The 13325-nt window shown below is 44.2% G+C and overlaps 1 protein-coding gene across 2 annotated transcripts in view; it reads right to left on the reverse strand.

Annotated features, from left to right (window-relative positions):
* Positions 1 to 13325, reverse strand: part of mcc (MCC regulator of WNT signaling pathway) — a 448431-nt gene that overhangs the window by 421354 nt on the left and 13752 nt on the right. The window contains exons 5-6 of one of the 2 annotated variants that reach the window (XM_070883788.1): positions 6974 to 7126; positions 268 to 380 (exon numbers count right to left, since the gene is read on the reverse strand). The exons of the other annotated variant lie outside the window; for it this stretch is intronic. Coding sequence (XP_070739889.1) covers positions 268 to 380; positions 6974 to 7126 — 266 coding nt within the window. The remainder of the gene's footprint in view (positions 1 to 267; positions 381 to 6973; positions 7127 to 13325) is intronic. 2 annotated transcript variants of the gene reach the window in all.

Here is a 13325-nt window from a genome sequence, read left to right on the forward strand (position 1 = left end):
TCCAAACCAACAAGATTTACCAAACCTATAAAATCAACAAAATGACCTTTACAAATGAACCACCTAGCACCAGCTTGATACAGTACAATGATCTAGTCATTTTATTATCCAATAATCAAAACAGGATTTTAAATAGTGAAATGTACATCTTGATTTGGTCCTGTATACCTTGAATGTGAACCCATCTTAAACAGGAGCCAGTATGCATATTTTTTTTTTTAAATCATAAGAGGAAAAAAGACTAGGGTATCACATGTTCAACCATACCTTATAAATGGAATAGCCATGAAAAATTTATTAGGTGCTAAACCCAGTTTTGACTTGGGAGTCATGTCATTCCTATGGGATGGCAACTTCTCGATGGAAAACCATTCAATATTCTAAAAACCAAGTATATGGTAGCATTAACAAACTTGCATTTATATAGCATTTCTCACCCGTAGGATGACACCTCAAAGCGCTTTACAATAGAGGAAAGGGATAGATAGGGTGGACACTGCATAGGGAAAGAGGAGGGAAATGGAGAAGCTAGGATAGGAACCAGGGAAATGGTTTAAAAAGAGATTTTGAAGAGGTTTTTGGAAGCAGTAAGGCAGAGGAACTGAGTATAGCTGCAGAGCACAGAAGCAGTGGCCAAACAGGTGGTCACCAGTGGTGAAGCAGCAAGAGTTAGAGATGAGGAGAAATCCTGTATTAGAGGAGCAGAGAGTACATGCAACACGGAAGAGGATACAAATAACATCCCAGAAATGCTAGGGAACCAAGGGTCTAGTGAGCAAGAGGAATTAAAGGAAATGATTATTCTTAAGAAAATAGTGCTGGAGAAACTAATGGGGCTGAAGGCCGAAAGGGAAAATGCTAGAGTCTAATATAAAGGATGTGATAACGGCACACTTAGATAATATCAACAGGATTAAACAAAGCCAACATGGATTTATGAAAGGACAAACCTCCTGGAGTTTTTTTTGAGGATGTAACTGATAGAATAGATAAGGGAGAACCAGTGGATGTAGTGTATTTGGATTTTCAGAAGGCCTTTGATAAAGTTCCACATAAGAGATTATTGTGCAAAATTAAAGCACATAGGATTGGGGGTAATCGATTGGCATGGATTGAAAATTGGTTAACTGACAGAAAACCGAGAATAGGAATAAACGGGTCTTTTTTGGGGTGGCGGGCAGTGACTAGTGGGGTACCACAGGGATCAGTACTTGGATATACATAGTCCATGTTTGCTGACGACAAAACTAGATGGGATTGAGAGTTGTAAGGAGGATGCAAAGATGCTGCAAGGCGATTTAGATAGGTTGAGTGAGTGGGCAAACACATGGCAGATGCAGTATAATGTGGACAAATGTGAAGTTATCCACTTTGGTGGGAAAAACATTAGGACAAAGTATTATTTAAATGGTGATGGCTTGTGAAGTGTCAATGTACAGAAGGACCTGGGTGTCTTTGTACACCAGTCATTGAAAGCAAACATGCAGGTGCAGCAAGCAGTTAGGAAGGCAAATGGTTTGTTGGCCTTCATTGCAAGAGGATTTGAGTACAGGAGCAAGGATGTTTTACCATAGTAATACAGGGCCTTGGTAAAACCGCACCTGGAGTATTGTGTGCAGTTTTGGTCTCCTTACCCAAGAAATGATATACTTGCCATAGAGAGAGTGCAGCGAAGGTTCACCAGCATGATTCCTGGGATGACAGGATTGTCGTATGAGGAGAGATTGGGTCGACTCGGCCTGTATTCACTGGAGTTTAGAAGAATGAGAGGGATCTCATTGAAACGTATAAAATTCTAACTAGGTTGGATAGACTGGATGCGGGGAGGATGTTTCCCCTGGCTGGGAAGTCTAGAACAAGGGGTCAGTAATTTAGGACCAAGATGAGGAGAAATTTTTTTCACGCAGAGGGTGGTGAACCTGTGGAATTCTCTAACACAGAAGGCTGTGGAGGCCAAGTCACTGAATATATGTAAGAGGGAGATAGAGAGATTTTTAGAAACAAAAGGCATCAAGGGGTATGGGGTAAAAGTGGGAATATGGTGTTGAGATAGAGGATCAGCCATGGTCATATTGAATGGTAGTGCAGGCTCGAAGGGCCAAATGGCCTACTACTGCTCCTATTTTCTATGTTTCTAACTTGTATTTATATTGTGCCTTTAACATAGTAAAATGTCCAAAGGCACTTCACAAGAGAGTCCTAAAACAAAATTTGGCACTGCGCCACATAAGGTGATAACCAAAAGTTTGGTCAAAGAGGCAAGTTTTAAGGAGCATCTTTAAAAAGGAGGAAAGAGAAGTAGAAGGCAGAGAGGTTTTAGGGACAGAATTCCAGATCTTAACACCTAGGCAGCTGAAGATTGAGCGACTAAAATCAGGGATGCTCAAGATGCCAGAATTAGAGGAACACAAATATCCCGGGGGGGGCTGGAGGCAATTAGAGATAGGGAGGGGCAAGACCACAGAGAGATTTGAAAAGGATGAGAATTTTAAATTAGAGGCATTGCTTAACCGGGACCCAAGGTAGGTCATCAAGCACAAGAGTGATGGGTGAACAGGATTTGGTACAACATAGGATACGGGCAACAGATTTATGGATGACCTCAAGTTTACGGACGTGGGAAGCCAGACAGGAGCGTGTTGGAATAGTAAAGTCTAGAGGTAACAAATAAATGGATGAAGGTTCCAGCAGCAGGTGAGCTAAGGGAAGAGCAGTGGTGGAAATAGGCGATCTTAGTTATGCCGCAGATATGTGGCCGTAAGCTCATTTCAGAGTCAAATATGAGACCAAGATTGTGAACAGTTTGGTTCAGCCTCAGACAGTTGTTAGGGAGGGGGATGGAGTCGGTGGCGAGAGAAGATAGTTTGTGGCGGGAACCAAAGACAATGGCTTCGGTCTTCCCAATATTTAATTGGAGGAAATTTCTGCTCATCCAGTACTGGATGTCAGACAAGCAGTCTGGCAATTTAGAAACATAGAAAATAGGTGGAGTAGGCCATTCGGCCCTTCAAGCGTGCACCATCATTCAATATGATCATGCAACTTCAGTATCCCACTTCTGCTTTCTCTCCATACCCCCTGATCCCTTAAGCCACTTCTAACTCCCTTTTGTATATATCTAACAAACTGGCCTCAACAACTTTGTGGTAGAAAATTCCACAGGTTCACAACTCTGAGTGAAGAAGTTTCTCCTCATCTCGGTCCCAAATGGCTTATCTCTTATCCTTAAGACTGTGACCCCCTGGTTCTGGACTTCCCCAACATCGGGAACATTCTTCCTGCATCTAACCTTTCCAATCCCGTCAGAATTTTATATGTTTCTATGAGATACCCTCTCATTCTTCTAAATTCCAGTGAATAGAAGCCTAGTCGATCCAGTCTTTCTTCATAAGTCAGTCCTGCCATCCCGGGAATCAGTCTGGTAAACCTTCGCTGCACTCCCTCAATAGCAAGAATGTCCTTCCTCAGATTAGGAGACCAAAACTGTACACAATATTTAAGGTGTGGCCTCACCAAGGCCCTGTACAACTGTAGTAAGGCCTCCCTGCTCCTATGCTCAATTCCTCTCGCTATGAAGGCTAACATGCCATTTGCCTTCTTCACCGCCGGCTGTACCTGCATGCCAACTTTCAATGACTGATGTACCATGACACCCAGATCTTGTTGCACCTCCCCTTTTCCTAATCTATCACCATTCAGATAATATTCTGCCTTCCAGTTTTTGCCACCAAAGTGGTTAATCTCACATTTATCTACATTATACTGCATCTGCCATGCATTTGCCCACTCACCTTACCTGTTCAAGTCACCCTGCAGCCTCTTAGCATCCTCCTCACAGCTCACACTGCCACCCAGCTTAGTGTCATCTGCAAACTTGGAGATATTACATTCAATTCTTTCATCTAAATCATTAATGTATATCGTCAATAACTGGGGTCCCAGCACTGAACCTTGCGGTACCCCACTAGTCACTGCCTGCCATTCTGAAAAAGACCCGTTTATTCCTACTCTTTGCTTCCTGTCTTGCCAACCAGTTCTCTATCCAGGTCAATACATTACTCCCAATACCATGTGCTTTAATTTTGCATACCAATCTCTTGTGTGGGACCTTGTCAAAAGCCTCTTAAAGTCCAAATACACCACACATCCACTGGTTCTCCTTTGTCCACTCCACTAGTTACATCCTCAAAAAATTCTAGAAGATTTGTCAAGCATGATTTCCCCTTCATAAAGCCATGCTGATTTGAACCGATCCTGTCACTGCTTTCCAAATGCACTGCTATTACATCTTTAATAATTGATTCCAACATTTTCCCCACTACCGATGTCAGGCTGACCGGTCTCTAATTCCCCGTTTTCTCTCTCCCTCTTTTTTAAAAAAAAGTGCTGTTACATTAGCTACCCTCCAATCCACAGGAACTGATCCAGAGTCTATGCAATGTTGGAAAATGACCAATGCATCACTATTTCTAGGGCCACTTCCTTAAGTACACCCCGATGCAGACTATCAGGCCCTGGGGATTTATCAGCTTTCAATCCCATCAATTTCCCCAACACAATTTCCTGACTAATAAGGATTTCCTTCAGTTCCTCCTTCTTGCTAGACCCTCGGTCCCCTAGTATTTCCAGAAGGTTATTTGTGTCTTCCTTAGTGAAGACAGAACCAAAATATGTGTTCAATTGGTCTGCCATTTCTTTGTTCCCCATTATAAATTCACCTGATTCTGACTGTAAGGGACCTACATTTGTCTTCACATATCTATTAGAAGCTTTTGCAGTCAGTTTTTAATGTTCCCTGCAAGCTTACTCTCATACTCTATTTTCCCCCTCCTAATTAAACCCTTTGTCCTCCTCTGCTGAATTTTAAATTTCTCCCAGTCATCAGGTTTGCTGCTTTTTCTCACCAATTTATATGCCTCTTCCTTGGATTTAACACTATCCCTAATTTCCTTTGTTCGCCACGGCTGAGCCACCTTCCCAGTTTTATTTTTGCGCCAGACAGGGATGTCCAATTGTTGAAGTTCATCCATGTGATCTTTAAATGTCTGCCATTGCCTATCCACCGTCAACCCTTTAAGTATAATTCGCCAGTCTATCCTAGCCAATTCACGTCTCATACCATCGAAGTTATCTTTCTTTAAGTTCAGGACCCTAGTCTCCGAATTAACTGTGTTACTCTCCATCTTAAATGAAGAATTCTACATATTATGTTCACTCTTCCCCCAAGGGGCCTCGCACAACCAGACTGTTAATTAATCCTCTCGTTACACAATACCCAGCCCTCTAGTTGGTTCCTCGACATATTGGTCTAGAAAACCATCCCTCCAGGAAATCCTCCTCCACCCTATTGCTACCAGTTTGGTTAGCCCAATCTATATGTAGATTAAAGTCACCCATGATAACTGCTGTACCTTTATTGCATGTATCCCTAATTTTCTGTTTGATGCCATCCCCAACCTCACTACTACTGTTTGGTGGTCTGTACAGAACTCCCACTAGCGTTTTCTACCCTTTGGTGTGCCGCAGCTCTACCCATACAGATTCCACATCATCCAAGCTAATGTCCTTCCTTACTATTGCATTAATCTCCTCTTTAACCAGCAACGCTACCCCACCTCCTTTTCCTTTCCATCTATCCTTCTTGAATATTGAATACCCCTGGATGTTGAGTTCCCAGCCTTGGTCACCCTGGAGCCATGTCTCCGTAATCCCAATTACATCATATCCATTAACAGCTTCTGCGCAGTTAATTCATCCACCTTATTACGAATGCCCCTCACATTGAGACACAGAGCCTTCAGGCTTGTTTTTTTAACAATCTTTGTCCTTTTAGAATTATGTTGTAATGTGGTCCTTTTTGATTTCTCTGCCCTCCACTTTTCCTTATCTCCTTTCTACCTTTTGCTTCTGCCCCCATTTTACTTCCCTGCATAGATTCCCATCCCCCTGCCATATTAGTTTAAACCCTCCCCAATGGCACTAGCAAACACTCCCCCTTGGACATCGGTTCCGCTCCTGCCCTGGTGCAGACCGTCCGGTTTGTATTGGTCCCACCTCCCCCAGAACCGGTTCCAATGTCCCATGAATTTGAATCTTGCACCATTCCTCAAGCCATGTATTCATCTTAACTATCCTGCTATTTCTACTCTGACTAGCACGTGGCACTTGTAGCAATACTGAGATTACTACCTTTGAAGTCCTACTTTTTAAAAAGAGAGTGGTCGAGAGACAGGGGTGGTAAGGTAGAGCTGGGTGTTGTCGGCGTACATGTGGAAACTGTTGCTGTGTTTTCGGATGATGTCGCCGAGGGGGCAGCATACAGATGAGAAATTGCGGGGGGGGGGGGGAAGAACGGGGGACGGGTCAAGGATAGATCCTTGGAGGACACCAGAGATAACAATGCACGAGCGGGAAGAGAAACTATTGCACGTGAAGTAAGGCAGGAGATCAGTCGGTAAGGTCGGATAAAGACACGGAAAAATTTGAAAACAAGGATGAGAATTTTGAAATTGGCACACTAGGATATTGGACCGGATGGGATGTGATGATGGGAATGGATTTACTTTGGTGAAAATATTGGCTATGTATTGAAATTTGTGGAAAGCCAAGGAGGTCAGATAGAAGGCTGTTGACATCAAGCATTGAAGTGAAAGAATGCAGTAGGAAAAAGGAGAGAAATAGGGATGGAGGCGGAAGACAGTGATTTTGGTAACTGAGCAGAGGTGGATAAGAAAGCTCAACTTTGGGTCAATTACATTGTTAAAGATTCGCTTTACATAATGTAAGCATGATCCAATGACTGAAGAGAGCTTGGATTACAAGTGACCAATGCAAGACGTGAGAGAGACATGCAGACATATTCTATTCAGCAAACTATTAAGTGCAACAAAGCAGTCTGCTACATCAAGATAAGATTGCCGGGCAGTTTTTAAAATGCAACAAGATTGAATTTCCAAGTTCACATATTTTATACCCGGATTTCTCTTCTTGTTTTAGGGTTAAACTTTGTATCCTTTGGAACACCTGGGATTATATACAGTCGAGCTAATTGATCATTGATTCTTTGTTCAATGAAGTCATCTTTACAAATGCGATCTCTTATGTCGAACCCAGTTTCTTCAAGAACCTGAAAGCAACATTAAAAACTTATCACTGAATGCCAAATATATTGAACATAAAAATAAATGCACAAATTTAATCGAACTCCACACAATTCTATGCTAATTACTGTGTAAAAACAATATTTTATGATATTTGAATCCATCAAACAAAGAAAAGCAGCACATCAGAGCTTCTGTGGCACCCCACTCTGTATATAAAGGGGGAGGGGGGGGGGGCGCACGTAGAGAATGGTAGGAGTTTCTTTTTAAAAGTGAAAAGTAGGGAGGTGCTCCATAGTAGAGCAACTCTCATCAATAATCACCTGCAGAATAACCTTAAAGTTACATATCTGTATCAGAAATTAGATAAGCAGCAACTGGGTTAGAAGGGAAAATAAATACAGCTCAATAATTTCATAATATAGTGAGGAAATTTAGTAATAACATATTAGGAGCAGGAGTAGGTCATACTGCCACTCAAGCCTGCTCCGTCATTCAATAAACTCAAGGCTGAGCTTCGAACTCAACACTTTCCCACCCAATCCCCATATCTCTCGATTCCCTTCATATCGAAAAAGCTATCGATCTCAGCTTTGAATAAACTCGATTCGGGGAGAGAATTCCAAAGATTCACAAAGCTGAGTGAAGAAATTCCTCTTCCTCTCAGTCTTAAATGGCTAACCCCTTATCCTGAGGCTATACCCTCTAGTTCTGGACTCTCCAGCCAAGGGAGACAACCTCTCAGCATTTACCCTGTCAACCCCACTCAGAATCTTCTATGTTTCAATGAGATCACCTCTCATTCTTCTAAATGCCAGAGAGTATAGGCCCAATCTACTCAATCCTTCTTCATAGGACAACCTTCTCATCCAATGAATCAATCTAGTGAACCTTTGATGTAACACCTTTAAGGCAAGTATGTGCTTCCTCAGATAAGGAGATGAAAACTGTACATAGTAATCCAGGTGTGGTCTCACTAAAGCCCTGTACAATTGTAGCAAGACTTCCTTACTCTTGTACTCCAACCACCTTGCAATAAAGGCCAACATGCCATTTGCCTTCCCAACTGCTTTCTATACCTGCATGCTAATTCTCTATTTCCTGTACGAATACATCTAAATCTTTCTCAACACCAACATTTAATAGTTCCTCACCATTTAAAAAATATTCTGTTTTTTTTATTCTTCCTACCAAAGTGAATAACCTCACATTTCCCCACATTATACTCCATCTCCCACATTATTGCCCACTCACTAAACCTGTCTATCTTTAGGACTGAGATAAGGAGAAACTTCTTCACTCAGAGTTGTTAACCTGTGGAATTCCCTAGCGCAGAGAGTTGTTGATGCCAGTTCATTGGATATATTCAAGAGGGAGTTAGATATGGCCCTTACGGCTAAAGGGATCAAGGGGCATGGAGAGAAAGCAGGAAAGAGGTACCGAGGTGAATGATCAGCCATAATCTTATTGAATAGTGGTGCAGGCTTGAAGGGCCAAATGGCCTACTACTGCACCTATTTTCTATCCCTTTGCAGACTGTGTCCTCTTCACAGCTTACTTTCCCACCTAGCTTTGTATCGTCAGCAAACTTGGATACATTACACTCGATCCTTTCATCCAAGTCATTAATATACATTGTAAATAGCAGAGCTGATCTTCGCAGCACCCCACTAGCTACAGCCCGCCAACCTGAAATTGACCCATTTATCCCTACTGTTTTCTGTCCGTCAACCAATCCTTCTAATGCGTAACAACCACCACGGGATCACTTTCTGTGGAGTTTTTAAACTTCTCAATGGAATGTATATTCGTTGAGAATATTGCTTTAAATATTTGCCACTGCTTATCTACTGTCATACCTTTTTAATTTAATTTCCCAATCTACTTTAGCCAACTTGCCCCTTACCTATGTAATTGGCATTATTTAAGTTTAAGATTCTAGTTTCAGATTGAAGTATTTCACTCAAACCCAATGTGAAATTGTGTCATATTATGATCAATGTTCGCTAGAGGATCCTTTACTATGAGATTACTAATTAACCCTATCTCATTACACAAAACAAGATCTAAAACATTGTGGGCTGGATTTTCGGCTTTTAGCATTTCGGGGCGCAAAAGTTTGCACCTGGAAATAGTTTGCCCCCTTATCATGTATTTTCGGCCAAAAAGTAATCTGGAAGATCGTTGGCACAGTCAGGCATTGCCTGACTGTGCAGATGCGCATTTAAAGTGGCCCACTTCAGCCACTTTTGCTGAGATGGAGGATCAGGAGGGAAGGCAGCGTGCTTCAGCCAGGAGGCTAGTGAAGCCTTAAATGAGTGTGGTGGAGAGGAGGTGGGCCTCACTCCATCTTACTGGGGAAACCAGACCACTCCCTTCTGTGTTCAAAAGAACATGGAGGGACATAGCACAGGAGGTGTCTGCTGCAGACACTGTGCCTAGGACAGGCACACAGTGCTGGAAAAAATTCAACTTCCTCACGAGGGGCATCAGGGAGAGTACAATTTGCATTTATGCATGCCTCCATTACTTGTAACATTAATCTCACGCACTATGTGAAGTCTTTGATTTATCTGGTCCCTCTCACTCAGTGGGGTGCCTTTCACAATGCATAACAAATATGAAGGCTTACGTTGGCAACCATTAGTTTTTAATGATCTATGCACATAATTTGTATTATTAACATCGTCCCTTAATGCACTCCAACTGCTCCTATCGCTTTCTGAAAGATCACTTACATCCCCATGGTAGATGTCTTTAACCAGTGCAAGACACACTAATGGCTGGCAAAAAATCATTGTGCCCTTCAATTTTGTGCACTGCAGGATGGAGTTATTTTTTTCTTGAAATGTTGTTCATTGCAGGGGTGTGTGTGCAGGTGCATGCGTGTGCATGGTATGTGTAAAGTCCTTACACAATACCACAAATCCACACGAGGCACATTCTATGGACAAGGTCACTCCATGACCTGAACCTTTATTCACAGGACCAAGAAGTGATGACCCTGTGTGGGACCTCCCTTTATATACCTGGATGACCAGGTGAAGAGTGTCTCCCACAAGTTCACCCAGTGGTCAAGGTGTACATTTCTTACGTATATACAGTATTGCTACATAAAGGTTACATACATGACAATGTGTGTATTAAATGTTGCTAAAAATTGTTTTTTGATCTTTGACATTGCTGTCTTTTGTCTCATTTGCACAATCAGTTGTAGATTAGCCAGCATGGTGGCACAGAGTGGCGAGGCAATGCTCAAACCTCCCATTCAAGCAAACAGATCAATGATGAGCTGCCAACGCAAGTCTCTTGCAGCAGTCACATCGCTACGCTGCCTCCCTCATGGTTGTGGCGGTTGCGGTATGGACTCCTCGGCAGGCTCCTCCGCCTTTCCACCCCCCCCCAAGAGGTGGTCATGCAATCCCCATTGGCAATGCCTGTCCCCTTATGATGGCTAGATTGTGTAGCATGCAGCACACGACAATGAACTCGGAGACCGGCTGAAGGGAGTATTGAAGGCTGCCTCCAGAGTGGTCCCGGCATCGGAGGTGCGCTGCTTCAGTATGCCAATTGTCTGTTCAATGATATTGCAGGTGGCTGCATGATCGTCATTATAGTGCTGCTCAGCTTCTGTGGCAGGGTTGCGAAGGTGGTGGGGGGGGGGGGGTGTCATGGGCCAGGTCTTATCCTTTTGCCCAACCTTGTCTTTGTTCCGGAAACATATGAGACACTGCTCTCATGCAAAATGAAAGCATCATGTGTGCTCCCTGGATAGCGGGTATTGACTGAGGATGTGCTGAGTGTGGTCGCAGACCAGCTGAACGTTTAGGGAGTGGTATTCCTTTGTGTTTCGGAAAACCTCTGCATTCTAGGTTGGTGCTCGCAGGGCGACGTGCGTACAGTCAATGGCACCCTGAACCTTGGGGAAGCCTGCAAATCGTCCAAAACCTATAGCCCTCTCATTTTGGCTCTCCCTGTTCATTGAGAACTTTATGAAGTCCATCCTGCGTGCGTACAGTGCCCTTGTCACCTGGTGAACGCAGCAATGTGCAGGGTGCTGCGAGATGCAGCATTTGTTCCCTGCTGCTGTCTGGAAGGAGCCAGAGGCATTTAAGGCGAGCGCAGTCCTCAACGGGCAGCACAGACCTTTTGGCGCTGGTAGGCTGTTGGTCTACCTGTAGGAGCGGGCATATCTCTGTCAACACTTCTTTTCGGAAGCGCAGCCTTCAAATGCACTGCACATCAGAAATGTCGAGGTATGAGCGATGTTCCCTGTAAACCCGTGGGGGGGCAAGGCCTCCTCCCCAAATCTGGTCGGACGCTAAATCCTGAACGCCCGTTTGACGCCCAGAAACACCTTTTTGTGCTCCGCCAAGGCACAAAACGGGGTGCAAATTAGCGGAAAATCCAGCCCCTTGTTCCCCGACATATTGTTCTACGAAACTGTCTTGAATGCATTCCATGAATTTGCACTCCAGACTCATTTTGCCCATTTGATTTGCCCCGTCTATATGAAAATTAAAGTCCCCCACAATTATTTGTTCCAAGCTTCTTTTATTTCATGTGATGTGGGGGTCACTGGCAAGGCCAGCATTTATTGCCCATCCATAATTACCCTCAAGAAAGTGGTGGTGAGCTGCCGCCTTGAACCACTGCAGTCCGTGTAGTCAAGGTACTGTTAGGGAGGGAGTTTCAGGATCTTGACCCAGCGACAATGAAGGAATGGCGATATACTTCCAAGTCAGGATGGTGTGACTTGGTGGAGAATTTGGAGGTGGTAGTGTTCCCATGCGCCTGCTTCCCATGCCCATCTAGGTGGTAGAGGTCGCAGGTTGGGAGATGTTGCCGCAGGAGCCTTGGCGAGTTGCTGCAGTGCATCATGTAGATGGTACACACTGCAGCCATGGTATGCCAGGGTGGAGGGAGTGAATATTTAAGATGGTGGATGGGGTGCCAATCAAGCGGGCTGCTTTATCGAGGATGGCGTCGAGCTTCGTGTTGTTGGAGCTGCACTCATCCAGGCAAGTGGAGAGTATTCCATCGCACTCCTGACCTGTGCCTTGTAAATGGTGGAAAGGCTTTGGGGTGTCAGGAGGCGAGACACTCGCTCCAGAATACCCACCTCTGACCCGCTCTTGTTGCCGCAGTATTTATGTGGCTAGTCCAGTTAAGTTTCTGGTCAATGGTGACCCCCAGGATGTTGACAGTGGGGGATTCGGTAATGATAATGCCATTTAATGTCAAGGGGCGGTGGTTGGACTCTCGCTTGTTGTAGATAGTCATTTCCTGACACTTAAGTGACAAGTAATATTCGTGCCACACATCAGCCCAAGCCTGAATGTCACCCAGGTCTTGCTGGATGCCGGCATGGACTGCATCATTATCTGAGGAGTTGTGAATGGAACTGAACACTGCGCAATCAGCAAACATCCCCACTTCTGATCTTATGATGGAGGGAAGGTCATTGATGAAGCAGCTGAAGATGGTTGGGCCTGGGACACTGCCCTGAGGAACTTCTGCAGTGTTTCCTGGGGCTGTGATGATTGACCAACAACCACATTCATCTTCCTTTGTGCTAGATATGACTCGAGCCAATGGAGAATATTCCCCCGATTTCTGTTGACTTCAGTTTTACTAGGGCTTCTTGATGCCAAACTCAGTCAAATGCTGCCTTGATGTCAAGAGCAGTCACTCTCACCTCACCTCTGGAATTCAGCTCCTTTGTCCATGTTTGGTCCAAGGCTGTAATGAGGTCTAGAGCCGAGTGGTCCTGGCAGAAGCCAAACTGGGCATCAGTGAGCAAGTTATTGGTGAGCAAGTGTCGGTTGATAGCACGGTTGATGACAGCTTCCATCACTTAGCTAATGATTGAGTAGACAGATGGGGCAGTAATTGAATAGATTGGATTTGTCCTGCTTTTTGTAGACAGGGCATACCTGGGCAGTTTTCCACATTGTCGGATAGATGCCAGTGTTGTAGCTGCACTGGAACAACTTGGCTAGAGGCGCGGCTAGTTCTGGAGCAGAAGTCTTTAGCACGACAGCCGGGATGATGTCTGGGTCCATAGCCTGTGCTCAGCCATTTTTTGATATCACGTGGAGTGAATCAAATTGTCAGAAGACTGGCTTCTGTGATGGTGGGGACCGATATGGATCATCCACTCAGCACTTGTGGCTGAAGATGGTTGTAAATGCTTCAGTCTTGTCTTTTGCACTCACGTGCTGG

This window comes from Pristiophorus japonicus, chromosome 1 (genome assembly GCF_044704955.1).
Source record: "Pristiophorus japonicus isolate sPriJap1 chromosome 1, sPriJap1.hap1, whole genome shotgun sequence".
Classification (NCBI taxonomy): domain Eukaryota; kingdom Metazoa; phylum Chordata; class Chondrichthyes; family Pristiophoridae; genus Pristiophorus; species Pristiophorus japonicus.